The sequence below is a fragment of the Copadichromis virginalis genome, linkage group LG7 (assembly GCF_057382275.1).
Source record: "Copadichromis virginalis isolate Kocher_CV1m ecotype Utaka linkage group LG7, C_Virginalis_male_GT1.1, whole genome shotgun sequence".
In the NCBI taxonomy this organism is placed as follows: domain Eukaryota; kingdom Metazoa; phylum Chordata; class Actinopteri; order Cichliformes; family Cichlidae; genus Copadichromis; species Copadichromis virginalis.
Window position 1 is genome coordinate 62,018,448 of NC_140624.1, and position 16,138 is coordinate 62,034,585.

General features: G+C 38.7%; 1 protein-coding gene across 1 annotated transcript in view; it reads left to right on the forward strand.

The window, feature by feature from the left end:
* megf10 (multiple EGF-like-domains 10) overlaps nucleotides 1-8,769 on the forward strand; it is a 53,280-nt gene extending 44,511 nt beyond the window's left edge. The window contains exons 21-25 of the mRNA XM_085464608.1: nucleotides 992-1,098; nucleotides 1,208-1,331; nucleotides 2,458-2,502; nucleotides 2,585-2,794; nucleotides 4,343-8,769. Of these exons, the coding sequence (XP_085320734.1) occupies nucleotides 992-1,098; nucleotides 1,208-1,331; nucleotides 2,458-2,502; nucleotides 2,585-2,794; nucleotides 4,343-4,509 (653 nt within the window). The 3' untranslated portion in view covers nucleotides 4,510-8,769. The remainder of the gene's footprint in view (nucleotides 1-991; nucleotides 1,099-1,207; nucleotides 1,332-2,457; nucleotides 2,503-2,584; nucleotides 2,795-4,342) is intronic.
* Nucleotides 8,770-16,138: the final 7,369 nt, after the last annotated feature.

The following is a 16,138-nucleotide window of genomic DNA, read 5'->3' on the forward strand; positions in this document are numbered from 1 at the left end:
CTTTTAAAAGCTCTGAACATTTCCTTATGGTCTGCATGAATTGCTAAAAAAAAAAAATTGGTAGAATGTGTAGTATTGTTATAGTATTTCATTCCTCCTTGAACTTTAACTGGAAAAATTATTTTTGATATTCATCAAAAGTCAAAACTATTTACACACCAGATTTAAAAGAAGCCATTCACAGGTCTTGGTCCTGAAGTTCTCTTTCTACCCACAGCACTACAATCCACATTCATCCATTTACTCTATACACTTTAAATACTTTATTACTTATATAAATGTTTTCTAAACTATATCCATTTAGTTTAATATCATGCACATACGCAGCTCAAGAATATTTCAAGTGAAGTTGATGCACCTGAACATAATCCAGTTTTTCATCGCTAAAGTTCTTCAGTACTTTTTAAATTAACCTCCTAGGACCGGGCGTCCACATATGTGGACATCACATTTTGGGTCGTATAGACCAAAGTAATAAAGTCTGCTCTACAAGGGCCTGATGTCCACTTACGAGGACATTATACTGCCACTATTCTATTGAAATTTAAAACAAATGTTCTCATATGTGAATCACAGTTTTCTCAGAAGCAAAAAATTTTTTTTTGAAAAAATCAGGTAATTCTTTGTTCTTACATTCATCAGGTCCCAATCAGCCCAAATAGCAAAGAGAAATTAAAAATGCATGCTATGAAAGAGTTCGGGTCTTAGGAGGTTAAATTTACTGCGATTATGAAAAAAATAAATTTGTCTTCTTGATTCTTGTGGAAATGAAGCTTTCACATTTTGTAATGTGAGATGTATTCTATGAATAAGTGTGAATGCATGGTAAATGCAAATAAACAACTGACGATGGGACAGATGTCTCCTATATTTGAGTGAAGCTTAACCAAAGACATGACTGTTTTATAGACTGCCCCAGAAAGCAATGACATGAAGAAATTATATACATACATGACATACTTTGTTTCTAACAGTTCCTGTAAATTTTCAGGTGGTTATCCAGCAACATGTGAGCCCCATCTAAGCAATTATTTCTCCAACCCTAGTTACCATACTCTGACCCAGTGCATCAGCCCCCAGCGTGGTCCAAATGGAAAGGTAGAGATTTAAATCCTCTAAGACAGAGGGACAAGGAGATTGCAGAGTACAATTTCTGTTGACTGTCTGTAAACAAACATACTAAGAGCTATTTTTGTGCCATTTTTAGGCAAAGAACAACCAGGTTTTTGTAAACGTTAAAAATATGGATCAGAGAAAATGTGCTCTTCTTGTTGATCATACTGGCACACTACATGCAGAGTGGAAACACGAGGACTGCTTAAATCAACTGGGTGAGTTGTGGACTGCAAATATTATAATCAGCTGTTGTGTGTGTGTGTGTGTGTGTGTGTGTGTGTGTGTGTGTGTGTGTGTGTGTGTGTGTGTGTGTGTGTGCGCTCATTATCAAGAAAACAAAAAATTAACATTGCATGATTTCCTACTCCACATAACTGTATTGTGACAGACACGAACAACCTAGGGTAGGCTAAATTATTACATTCACTTTGAATGAGGCTGCTGTACATAGAGGATCCAGGTTGTGTGATGTGCATTTTTGACCTACAGTGAGTAGATTCTTGCTTGTATAGTTCTGGGTGATCACTTACATATTATCTGTGTACTAAGCAGGTATAAGGTAAGAAAACATGTTAATTTCTTTCATGTTGCTCGCTTTAGACATAAGATGATAGAATTATATTATAATTTGTAATAAGTTTTACCAGTTTAGGATGACTGTGGAAAAATATTGTGGTCTTCCACGTGTGTAATATGATGTTTCTTTAAGTTAAGGTGTTAATTGGTGCACCATCAGTGACTAACATACAATATCTGGTTAATGCCACCAGGTGAGGCTATATTAACAGAGAAGTCTGAGCTAATATGTCAATTTTATGAGTTTGTTTTGTGTAGATGCTTATTTGAGTTGGACAGTTGGTCAGTGTTATATGATCAATATTTTTCTTGATCTAATATTCAACATTTGTGAAAATAATTTAGATCTTGCTTGGTGCTTTCACTCATTGTCTTTCTAAAGTCCAAAGACACAACTATTGTGAGAATTCTAAGTTAACAGCGGGTGTGAATGTGCATAACATTGGTAGGATAAGCCCCAGCTGCTCTGTAACCATGAATCAGATAGGAACTGAATCGATGTAACACAAACACTGTCACCTTACAGTCACTAGTCCACATACCTAGTGCTTGTGGGTGGAGTTATGTAATAAGACTTTATTAGCATAGTGTTTGTATTGACATTAAAACTGGTAAAAAAAAAAATAGAATACTTTAGCTCTACTTCAGCCCCAGCTCTTAATATTATAAACGATTTTTGCCTAATCTATTTAATAAAATCTCTCACATTATTTTTACTTTTACTGTTCAGTTATTGATCTACTGATTTAGACTTTTTGGTTTCAGGAGCCTGTGGAGGTGATAGAAGTTACATGGAGAAATCTTTAAGAGGCAAGTCCTATACATAACTATGAACTGTCATTTTTAATGTTGATATTCAGTTGTCACTGGATCCTTTGTCTGTGCTGTGCAGATCTGATGAAGGGCACACCCTATCATGCCAGCTCCTGTTCGCTCAGCAGCTCTGAAAACCCATATGCCACAATAAAGGATCCTCCCATGCTGATAACCAAAAACACAGAATGTGGCTATGTGGAAATGAAATCACCAGCTAGGCGGGATTCACCATATGCTGAGATTAGCAGCAGAAGCCCAACCAATAACCAGAATGTCTATGAAATTGGTGAGGACTGAACTCTGTTTGTTATCGCTGTCTACTTTCTTTCTGCGACATTAACTGCATAACTGCTATGCAGAACTAGGGATGGAGAATATGACGTAATCTTCAGAGTATAGTATTTATATTACTCTATTTTTCTACTGCACTATGTTAACATTTTAACATTTTAACTCTTGAAGTGAATTGTAGATGTAGATTGCAGATTCATCAGCTATCAGTTCATACAATGTGCAATAAAAAAAACATGATAAATTGATTTATATCATGCTAATGAACATTTTAAAAACCCATTCAGAGTGAAAATAGCAGAACTATGCCCTTGCAGGTAGAACAAAATTGCTGGTTGTACAGTAATTGCACTGGATTGTTTCACATTTGGTGACTGACTGCAGCAACTGGTCACCTGTAGTTTGACAACACAATACCCTCAACCCTCGACTCCACAGTCTTGACATTACATTTTTCAGCAAAGCAGTAATATAATGCATTACTATACTTAATTCAGTAATCACTTTACAGCATAATTGGAACTGTAAAGCTTCTTCAGTTATCTGTGCACCAGGCAGGTAAAATAAATAATAAATTTTCATTTATTTATTTTTTCTGTTTGTTTGTTTTGGGGGGGGGGGGGGGGGGGGTTGTTTTTTTTGTTTTTTGCTACGATCGGCTTATTTTTGCTAATAACAATAAAGTAATACAAATTGCTAATACAAAGCTAGCCAAGAACCCAGAGTGATGATAAAGCCGGGGAAACCCAGCCCAGTTGCCAGACCCTAAATTTTGACAGGCAGTTATGAGCAGTCAGATTTGTAGCCTCCATTTCTAGCTGTTCATGTTTCTACAGTAGAATAAGCATAGCAAACCTGGCACATGGAAAACGTGGCAAACAGCAGAGTCACTTATATGATGGCAACCAGCTGTGAGTGGCCACAAACCTGGTCACACTCTTTGAAGCAAGTTGGTCACAGCACTGTCTTGTCCCAGTTTCCAACCACTATTTTACTTAGTGTAGCTGTGCCATTAAGCACAGTCTAACTATCATGTATGAACTTATCAAGGGTAAGGAAACTTTAGCATGCAAACATAAAAAACATCTTTTATGTGCTGTGAGTGTCTCGTGGTGATTTTGACGTCACATCATGTGTCACATGGGCTGGTCATGAACCTCTTGATTTTTGTAGCATGGCTCTAGTCTCACCATACTACGCATACATACACTATAAAAACAAATGCTTTGATTTGTATTAAGTTTTTCAAAATACTTTCAAGGCTGACATTTTCATTTACACTGTGTCAAGAGCCTGTGGAGGTAAGAAATACGTGAATATTGTCCCAAAAAATAGAAGAACTGAATAGACAAATTGCCACAGTTCCTCTCTGATTTAGACTTTCTCACTGTTTCTGACATTTTATTTCTATTTGTATAAATGTTCAATTAAATAAAAATAGAGGTACATGATTAAAAGTAAGCATCTTAAAATAGTGTTCTGGTTCTTTATATCAACAGTTTTGTACCTTATACTATGCCAACTGATATCTCTTTGATTACAGATTCAACGGTAAGCACCATCCAGTCCACAAGAAATGGCAGTGGCCTTGTGAAGTTCGGGCAGGATCCATATGATTTACCAAGAAACAGCCACATCCCCTGCCACTACGATATCCTGCCATCCAGAGAGAGTCCTTCCTCAGAGCTCAAGAAGCTGGACAGTGAATAATCACACAGAAACTCTGAACCAAGATTAGGCCTTACAACAAGGCTGTAGCTTCAGCACTGTGTCTTCTACAAACTGGCACACTATGTACCCATAAAATGCTAGTCCTTATGTGTTATTTTACAATATTATTATAACTATGGATTATGACTACAAGTCGGATATATACAATTGTGGTCAAAAGTTTCACTCGTCATTGTAATTATGGTCTTTTTATTATTTCTTTGAGCTGTCCTCTTTCAAGGGTAAAATTATCATACAGCATAAATCTTTAATGACTTTAAAAACAAGACGTTGGTTCAAAAGTTTGTATTTATTTGGGTTTTTCTCAGATTCACACAAGGTCAAAATTATGCATACAGGATCAAATATATAAACCTCCTTACCAAGTAACACCGTGACCATTTAAATTGGTTGGTTTCCTGGTACAGAACTGACCTTTTATGTGTAGTCCACTGTTTGCAATAGGGTTGAGTTTTAGGCTTTGAAAAGATCATTCCAGAAGCTTTGATGGAGTTTTGAAGAGATTTTCTTTGGAATCATTGTCTTGCTGAAACAGGCTTTCCGTCTGCATTTTTGGGAAACCACCAGTTGGAGAAAGTGGTATAGTGTGGGTGGGTTGTTGTTGACTTCAACAGGTTACGTGACATAGTTGGGTGGTAAGATACCTTCCTTAGTGGCCAAACTGCCAGGAATCAATGAATCAGTGAGTTCCTAAAGGCCCTGGGTATCGTAGGGTTGTCCTGGTTGACTTGCCTCTTCAATGTTGCATCGAGATCTGGGGTGGACTGACAGACCCTGGTGGCGGCCCCCATGTTTAGAAGGGAGACCGGAGAGTGTGCTCAAACTACAGGGGTTCAGGCCCACTAGGAAGATCTATGCCAGGGTACTGGAGAGGAGTGTCTATTAACTAAATCTTGGATGCAGGAGGAAAAGTGAGGTTTTTGTCCTGGTCATAGAATGCTGAACCAGGAGTTTGCCTAACTATTTTACATGTGTTTTGGACTTGGAGAAAGCATTTCACAGTATCCCTCAGAATGTTCTGTGGCAGGTGCTTTGGGAGTATGGGGTATACAAGGGGAGGGGAGAAGCTGGTCTGGGAACGCCTCAGTGTTCTCCTGGGTTGGCTGAAGGAGTCGGCTGAGAAGACGGGGGCATCCTTGCTTGGGCTGCTACCTCCACAACCCTAGATAGCACTAGATAAGCGGTGATGAAAATACACTTCACTGTGGATAGTGACACTAATATTCCAGCTGTTTCCAGTTCATGGCAGGTTTGTGTTTGGTGGCTCTTGAGTTCTTCATGAACATTCTAACCAATTTCATTTCCTCTGAGGGTGACAGCTTGGGTCTTTGGTGGTTACACATCAAAATGATTTGAATTTACCTATTTTTGTTTGAAGCAATAATCTTGAAAGTTATTTAGAAATGACGCCAAAGATCTTTCCAACTTGTGTAAATCTACATTTCTCCTCCTTAGATTTTCACGTTTATTGGTTTTCCATTTGTCTCAGTATTTTATTGCCCAATGAGTACAAATCCTTTTTGTGCTATCAAAGAGAAACTATCTGTTGTAGGCAATTATGACGACCAACAAGAATTTAATTGGCCTTTGACTTGCCAATTTAAAAAAGCATTGTAGAACCTTCAGCACCACTTTTGTAGTTTGTATGGTACCTGCATGCGTGTATGCATGCCAGACAATGGGGAGGCATGCTCCTAATGAGACAGCAGATGGTGTCCTCCTCCTGCAACTTGGTAGCACTGAAAGGACTGACACATATTGTCCAAAAGGTTTTATAATGGACGTACGTCAAGCAAGCATGGGGGCTAGTCACTGGTATCAATTCCTCCATCCTCCATGCCTGCATACTCCACCAAAATGCAACAGTGCAGGGTTGGACAATTGATCCCATGATTTCACCTTAATACCCAATGGCAGTCATGGTACTGTTGCCTAGCCTGCAGAGGTCTGCGCATCCCTCCACGGAAATGACTCCTTAAGACAGTCAGTGACACCCCCCCCCAATTGGTGATGTTAAACAGTGCTACAAGTTGCAGCATAATGTTCACATCTACTCAGGGTGAACCTGCTCTCATCTGTTGGAGTTGGTCTACCTGTACAAACTCTGTAGGGTTCAAATATCACCTCGTGCGACCAGTAATGACACTAACCCCAGCCAAATGCAAAACTAGTGAAAAAACAGTCAAAAGTTGAAAAGGGGAAAAAAGATCTGACCTCCACCTGTAAAACCATTCCTGTTTTGAGGTTTCAATGTTGTCTTTCTAGTGCACCTGAAACTGATTAACAACTCCCTCTGCTACTTGAGTAACTGGATCAATATGCCATAAGTGTAAATGATGTGATGCTATATTCTCAAGTGTTCCTTTATTTTTTTTTTTAGCATTGCATTTCACCCTATATTGGACGTTGGTTTTCAGGCTTTTTTGCAGCTGTCGCTGTAACATAGGCCTTCCCATAACTTTCAAAATCTGATGTTCACAATCCCAAACAATTCCAGGGTACGCTGCTGAAAAATGTGAGCACTTTGTTTCAAGCTTACTGAAGTAGCTGAGCTGTAGCTCAGGAGGTAGAGCAGGTCACCTGCTGATCGGACGGTTAGTGGTTCGATCCTGGCTCCTCCAGTCCGTCGGAGTATGAATGTGTCTGAATGTGGTTAGGAAGCAGTATAAGTATAGAAGAAGGTGATTGTAGCATGTTGTATAGAGTGCTTTGAGTTCTCTGGGAGAGTAGAAAAGCACTCTATAAGAATCAGTCCATTTACCATTGCATATGACATGGGATACCCATCAATTCTTTTGTTTTATTGCAATAGAATTGTATATGGGTTATTTGATTGAGTTTAAGCAACTTTCTGAAAGGTTACATGATTGTTTTTAGAAGATGAAATGTTGAAGATTATAGCAGCTGAAAATGTATTTGATGTTTTTATATAGAAAACTGGTTCTTGTAGAGAACCTGCTCCAGTAGTCCAATTCATTAGAATTGTTAGTCTGCCTGCCCATCGATCTCACTTACCGGTTCCAGTTGCACTTGCACTACACTCAGCTGATTTCAGTTTGTGTGTCAGACAAGGAAAATAGCAGCACAATCTACAGCATGGATGTGGACATTTATTTTTATTGCACAAAAGGACGAGAGTGTGATGGTAAACTTTAAACTATATCAAGACAAAAACAACCACAGTATGCTGCTAACACAACTTCAGCCTGCACAAAAAGACCTGCACGGACAGCATGCTAATGCTAAGCTAGCCAAGAACCAAGAGTAAAAACTGAGTGAATGCCGGCCCAGCACCAAGACCCTTAACATCAACAGTAACATACAAATGAGCAGTCAGGTTGCAGTCTCCATTTCTACCTGTTCATGTTTGAATCACTCTGGTCATTACTTTAAAGTCTCTTCCTGCCGGTTTTCATCTTTGCTTTGTATTCATACCTAAATACTAAGAGAAAGATCATATGTTTGTCCTCATTAGAACATGTATTTGTGTTGCTGTGTTGAGTTGTAGTAGCAGGTTTATCTTGTTAAATGGTAATTATGAGAGAGTGTGTTTCAGCTATTTTACAGAGAAAGTAATGTAATGAGTGGTACAATGAATTACTCTCTCCTGGGAGTAATTAAGTAACATACAGCTTTTTTTTTTAAAGTGTGAAAAATGTTCTGTGTAATATGTGTAATAATTACTTTTTGTAAAACTGAGCTGGGAAAGGCTCCAGCGAGAATAAGCGGAAGAGAGTGGATGGATCCCAAAACTGATCACAAAAAGAGCAGAAATATCTCCAACATGCACAAACATTTGCAACATGCACACACTGTGTGGTCAATAGAGCACATGTAAGATGTGATATATTTTTATATGCTAGCGATGGTGGTGACTCTCAAAGCAGAGCCGATGAAAACATATTGATAAGTTTTGAACTTATTGAACTGATAAGGAATTGAATCGATAAGTGTTATCGATAATGAAACAGGGATCACTAAATTCTCAGCATTCCTATCCCTAGTAATCCTAGCAAATGCAGTCAGTGTTGTATCAGTACACAAGTAAACCAAAGTGCCATTTAAAAAACATTTTGTTTTTCTGTTTGCTTTTTTGTTTGTTATTTTTTGTACATAACACATGACGTTTTGAGATTCTCATTCTAACAGTGTTTTGAATACTATGATTTTCAGTAATTTACCACTAATTATAGGATATTTTCTTTATGGTGATTAAATACAGCATGTAGGAAAAGGTGATTGCATTGCATTTAATTTCAAATTGTAATGATTCATTTGTGATTATTCTACTTCATAAATACCATCAGTTATACATATGCATGCATAGCAGTCGCTTTCATTACTCTGTGGCCCGTTGTTATTTACAACTTTTCTGAGCTAGATACATGGCTATTCTAGCTGTTATACACAGTTTTATTTTAAAAAGTAACTTGTTACCCACCCTGCTGCTTCAGGGTCCATGTTCAATGGGATGTTTTCGCTTGCTTTTAGCATGTGATGTTTAGATATCTCAGCGATAAAATATGATTGATTTTGAATGTGTAACAGCTTTCTTAAACCCAACACTTTTTTGCATCACTTTATTGCATTTGTACAGATTATCATTGTAAGAAAATGTAAATAGAGGAAATTATTATTCCAACACTACAGGTTTGATTGAAAACCCTGACTTTGATTTGAAAGTCTGGGTCAGCTCAGCTGGTTCCTCAATAACCTTGATGGAAAAAGGATGTATATGCCAAAACAAGTGTGATTTCTTACTGGCCTCTCTGCTATTTCATGCTGTGGGGAAATAAATGGAACCCATTAAAGGGAGTCATACCATTGGCCCATCACATGACACATGACCAAAATTATTATCCTGTAAAATAAACCCATATAAGTACACTATTCAATTCAATTCATTCCTATAAAAACAGGTGTAATTTCCTGGGTAGTAATCAACATTTGGAGAGGTTTGTGGTTTTACAGGTGGGTAAAGATAGTGCAGCAGTTTGCAGGTTTCATTCGGGGGCAGCGAACAACTTGAACATCTTCGGCATGCGTGCCAGGATGGCTGAACTATTTTCTGATGCGAGTTGAAATTGTGATGTGGCTAGGGTTGGTCTAGCGGTTGTGCATGAGACATTTTCTTGGTAGGCGGTCCAAAATATCCAATCTAACCATTCATTTTTTTCAGTGTAGCCTGTTTCATTTCTAATACCTTTTCAGTATTTGTTATATTTAGGGTTGTTACTCCTGTGGTGTGTCTGTTAATTTTTTCAGTCATCCAGGTCATCATAGTCGATGGAGCTCAGAAAGAAAAAAGCATCTGGACTTCTTTAATTTTCTTGAAGATGTTTCACCTCTCATCTGAGAAGCTTTAGTTCTAAGAGCAATTGGTGGAGAGTCCCAGATTTTAAGCCCTATGGGAGTGTCCCCAAGAGGGTCATGGACCCTCTGTTGATCCTCTTCCTAATCACAAGAGCTAAAGTGTGAAAGCGGGTGTGGGTCACAATCAGCCAAGGTCTCAGATGAACCCATTGTGAGACCTAGCCCCACCCCTATCATGTGATTTACTGTGGTCAAATGGCCCAGGATGTGAGTGGGCGTTAAGGCGTCTGGGAAGGGATCTCAAAACTGGATTATAGATGGCAGACAGTTGGGGTCTTAGAGCTGAAGAAGCTTTTCCTGTTAGCTCATGGATTTGCTATCATATTAGCAAATATATTAGCTCTGCAATCAACTATGGGATTACCTATAGAGTTACCTATAGAGTATTACCTATAGAGTACCTAATCCTATACTATGGGACTACCCTAACCCTATACCTATAGCTATAGCTTTACCTATATAGCTAACCTGATAATTAACACATTAATTCATTACACCACTGGTTATTTTTGCTTGCGCTTTCTTCCCTTCACGTTACAGAAAGCCTTAAAGAATGACCAAAAAATACAAAACAGACAAAATTATTTGATTGTGCTTCATATTCGTTCATGTCTTTTTATTGTTGTAATTTCAGTTAAAAAGAAAAAACTTTCGGGAAACCAATATAGGGCCTGACACCAACAAACACAATCAAAAGCACACAACTCACACCGAGAGGATCCGTACTGAATTTTATACACTAAACGTAAACATATGCACATCAAAACAGCATAACAGGAAAAATGGGCCTTGTTGGGATTCCATTGCTTGGCATATTAATGAGAAATGTACGCAAGCATTAAATAACCATTTTTATTTATCTGTGCAGCTTTCCTTTTTCATGTCCTCAGTGTGTAAACTCCTCCACCTTTAATGATTGTCACTAAGTTAAAGCAGCTGTTTAAAGGTACATTGGTGCACTGGTATAGAAAAAATCAGAGTCATCACAACATGAAAGAAAGCTGCAAAAGTCCAGCTCCAACGTCTCGTGCGCAGATGTTCAGAGTGTCACAATTCAGTCTCCTCATTTGTCAGTTAGTTAATTACATGCAACATGACATGCGTGTACAAAATGCTTTCATCCAGTTGCAGTCAGTCAAATGAGGAGTTCAGAGCAGTTCTCTTAAACAGCATGACTATAGCACATAGAGTCTGCAGCATATTGGTTCAGTTTCAACATTAGTCCAGTCAAAGCAGATACAGTACATGTAAATGGAAGAATATGACATGAAAGCAAGAATAATGAGGAAAGTTAAACAAGCTGAAAAACACCCAAAAAGTGATGGGGATGGAGGAATTAAAGGGCAAAAAGACAAGTAGGTGGGGAGAGATTAATTGGAAAGCTTATCTGTATATAAAAATATGTGATTCATTAATATTGTGTCACTGGTATTTGCCAGTCCCTCTGTGTTTGTCCCACAGCTTCTAAACTTCATAAAAGGTTCACCACAGTGACGGGTTAGGATCTATGTGTGCATTTTACTAGAGTCATCTAAACACTTTTCTTGATAGACTTTTAAGGCAGGGATGTCAAACACATTTTACATCATGGGCCACATATAGCTCACTTTCATCTTAACTGAAACTCCCTTTTCTATCGGTTTAAAGAAGTTAACTGCACATTTATTCCCTCCTATATCTTAACAGATTACTAAGAAGTGCAATTTAAATTGTGCATCTCTTTCTACATGATAAAGAAATGCTGCTGTAAATAAATACAAGAAATCTGACAGAATGACTTTTGGGGCTTCGATAGTAAGAAATAAAAAATAAAATTACATAAAAAGCTTTGGTAGCTCATTGCCCAGACATTAAAAAAGATGTTTTTTGTTAATTTCCAGGAAAAGTTCTGTTTTCACTGCAAATCAGCCAGCCAGGTCTTTATCAGTAGAAAATAATCTGTAAAACTGTCACGGTCCGGGGCAGCGGCCGTGTGAAGAGTGGAAAGGAGGACTCAAATGCAGCACTTACTCAGATGTGAAGGCGATTTATTGACAATATCAAACATAAAGTGGAGATGGCAAAACAGAACTAAGGATGAACTAAACTGGGTGAAACTACACAAAGGAGTGGCAAACCTGAACATGAAGGGAGAACAGCAGGGAGAGCACGCAGGGGATTTCACAGGGTATGAACACAGACGACGCGACGAGGAGCAGAGGAAATCACACACTATAAGTACACGAAGAGACACTGGGAAATCACACACAGGTGGGGGAAACAGCTGGACCTGATTAACCTGACGAGACAGGGGAACACTAACACCAGGGACCAACAGAGGGAGCACAAACCCAGAACCCAGTGTCTAAAATCCCAAACACAAACCATCCCAAAACAGCCATGAATAATAATGAAAGTAATAACAATAAAGAACATAAACATAAAGTCACTGAGTCATGGTCGCAGGACCATGACAAAAACCACTATTTGGGTCCAAATATATTCATTTTAGGATATTTGGTGATTTTACCCTGGATGTGAGTGTGAATGTGAACATTGGTGGATGTCTGCCTCTACATGACTCTCCAGGATGTACCTGTATCACCTTATGAAGGAGGAACGTAATCAGTGTTGGGAAGGTTACTTTTAAAATGTATTCCATTACAGAATACAGAATACATGCCCCAAAATGTATTCTGTAACGTGTTCCGTTACGTTACTCAATGACAGTAACGTATTCTGAATACTTTGGATTACTTATTAATATATTATCATGGTTTTTACAACAACGTGAATGTACTATTGCTGTGTGATTTATTACTATTACTGAAGGTCCGCGACTCCGAACTGTAGTAAAGGGACCTCTGACTAATACGGCGGGGTCCCTGTCGGCTCGTAGCCAAAAATAGCTTTACTTTGTTGTGTGGGTCAACTTTTCTTGCGAGAGACAGAGAGAGGCGTTGAAAGGCTGCTCCAATGGAACTTGTTGTTTTCGGAGGAAAACACGAACACAGTGTACAGTCGAGTCTTAATAGCTTACTTACAACTGGGCTCGTCAGGCTCTCTTCTTGGCTGCAGTGGTTATTATTATATTTACATGCTTCCAGCTCCCGTTTTTGCTCGATGACAACTCGTACCTTTCCACTCCCCTTTTTCTCCCTCCTCGCGCTCACAGACACATAACGTGTATGGCAGTGCATTCTCCCTGCAACACGGACTATACTGCCCATGATGCTACATTCTTTAGAGCTATGCTTGTAGCATTCTGCCTGTTAGCTTAGCACAACAACAACAACAACGAAAAGGCGCTCTCTCACCCAGGAAACACAGTCGCGAGAGAGAGAGAGAGCGTCGCCCTGTAACCATGGCAACCGTAACGCTGCCGCCTGGAACAACAGAACGTAGCTGTCAAACCAAACCCAAACAGTCCTGACCCGCGACAATATGAAACAGGAAAGTACCGCAGTGTAATCCATTTATTTCAACAAAGTAACTGTATTCTGAATACCACCTTTTTAAATGGTAACTGTAATGGAATACAGTTACTCATATTTTGTATTTTAAATACGTAACGGCGGTACATGTATTCCGTTACTCCCCAACACTGAACGTAAGTGAATAAATGGAAATGGTTTCCTTTCAAATTTCATTGCAAATATAAAGTCAACATGTAGCTTGAACGGCATGATGAGACAGTCACATGCTGAGGGTGGTTGGTGTTTGTTTCTGGGGTTGTCATCACATTTTATAAATGTCAGAGCGCGATGAGACGGCACAGTGACTGCTGATTATTTCCAAGCAAAACTCTGTTGAAGTCTTGTTGAAGCACACTTTGTTCTTAAAGATCAAGTAAAACAATAAAAATTAGCTTACAAAATGCTGTATCTCTACAAATACATCATCAGGCATAGCGAGGTTCTGTGCTTATAAGTGACACCTGCTGGAGGTAAACGGGTGGCTGGTAGCACAGACCTTGTGACGTCACCATAAAGATCTGGACGAGGTAAGGCTTTTGCCGTCTTTCTTTAATGTATGTCTCCTCTGCCAATGACAGAGTAAAACTTCCACCTGCTCTCTGGTGGTCAAGGTGTACAGGATGGGGTTGAAGGCACTGTTGATGGGGAGGATGAAGATGACAACCCAGCTGGAGATAGTATCCTGAGTAGGGATGGGTATCGAAAACCGGCTCTTGTTGCGAACTGTTTCAATTCCTTGGAATTGTTTGCCATTTTTGCAAACGATTCCCTTATCGATTCCAGTCGACCCGAATGACGTCACCAAGTTGTGGAGCATCATTTACCTGGCAGGAAACACGGCGCCTAAGCGGCTCAAACGCTCAAAAGTTTGATTATACTTTAAGAGAACGGATGACAAACAGGGCAACTTGCAATACTTGCAAAGTAGATATTTCATTTAAGAGAGGAAACACTACGAATATGCAAAAGCATTTGCTCACAAAACACGCAATGACCTTAAATGAATGTCGTGATTTTAATTCCGCTCCGGACTCGTGAATCTCAACCCAGCAGCAGCGGTAACGTTTGCACGTCCTCTCCCGTTAATGCGGCAGGTAAATAATCAACTAACAGTGCATATTATGTTAGCGCGATCTGCCTTATTACAAAACCTTCCATTACTGTGCATTTAGGTGACCATGATGAGACAGACAGACAGAGTCTGGCTCAGATGCTGGCAGTTCTCGCTGCAGTCTACCGGTAGCGTCTCCTTTCAGGCCAGGATAGACGAATGTCACCGAGCAGTGACTAAGTTTGTGGTAAAAGGCTTGCACCCATTTGCCGCAGCAGATGCCCCGATTTTCGGTAAGTGAATGTGTTTAATTGTAGGCAGGGACATTACTGGATATTCTTGTGTAATTGCCACAGAATAATTTATGTTATACTTTGTTATTGCTACAGAAGAATATTTATTTTATTATTTTACATTTACATTTTTTTTTTCCTGGGGACCCTGTGACACCCGATTGAAGAGCCATAGGCTGGATCTCTTAAGATCTCACTGTTGGGTTTGTAAGGCCATGTTACTCCTAAATTTCTACCTTGTTCAAAGAGAAGATATAAAAGAAAGTTCTAAGCTAATCGACCTCTGTGTTCTCCTTTTTTTTTTTTTAAAAAGAATCGATAAGAGAATCAATAAAGAATCAAATCGTTAAACAGAATCGAAAATGGAATCAGAATCGTGAAAATCTTATCAATACCCATCCCTTATCCTGAGGAAAGAAACATTTCACAAGTGATTGACATTTAGAGAAATATAACTGCGTTGATGCTTTTCAGCAAACTATTCTATAAAGTAACACAGTGACCTATATTAAAAATCCATGTAAAACCTCTAAGATACTATAAGGCAGTTGTTTCACTTCTTCAGTGGCGTGTCTAGAAAATTTTTGTTGGGGGGGCCAGGTAGGGGCACAGATTTGGAGAAGGGTGGCAGATGTAATTGGCAGATAATGTTAAAAACAATTCTATTAACCATAATTCAATAACCCTGTAAACCTAATAACCGAATGCGCTTTTAACTCTTATTAGAATGAGATTTTAACCACTACTGTGCAAAGTTTTTAGATACTGCGTTGCTAAAGGACAAGAGATACAATCAGTGTTTTGTCAGTGTTTACTCAGCATTCAAGGACAGCAATATTTGCATAGTATTTTTACTGACATATAGTACACATATGTTTTGGGCAAAAACATTTTTTAATATTAAAATATGAACATTTGTAACAAACAATTGACAAATTAGCCAATGCAAAACTTTATCTGCCTGTTAAAAAAAGAAGATAATCTTCTCACAAACTGGTGTTTGATTGTGAAACAGGAAAAAAGTGGGGAAACAACTGAAAAGACTAACATTTGAATAAAACCTAAAGGCAAGTAAATACTTTCTATGCTGCCTTATGGTAAACTTTGGTAATATTGATAAAGAACAACACTGGCTGATGATGAAATCCAGTCAGCTGGCATGGTGACACTGCCAGTATTAACCTGCAGGGCTGGACTGGGACAGAAAATCGGGCATTTTGACTAGAGACGGGCCCCCCAGGTATTAAAGCCATAAAGCCTTTGAATGAAAACAAATGCTGTTGTGACAGTGATGTACAGTCTTGTTGGTATATGTATGATTTCTATACATTTTACGTCAGATAAAAACTTTGGTTGTAAGATTTAGATAATTATTTAATAAAAGCTAGATATTTTAAATGAGAATAAGAAAGAAAAGTATTTCTTTGTGCCCCACC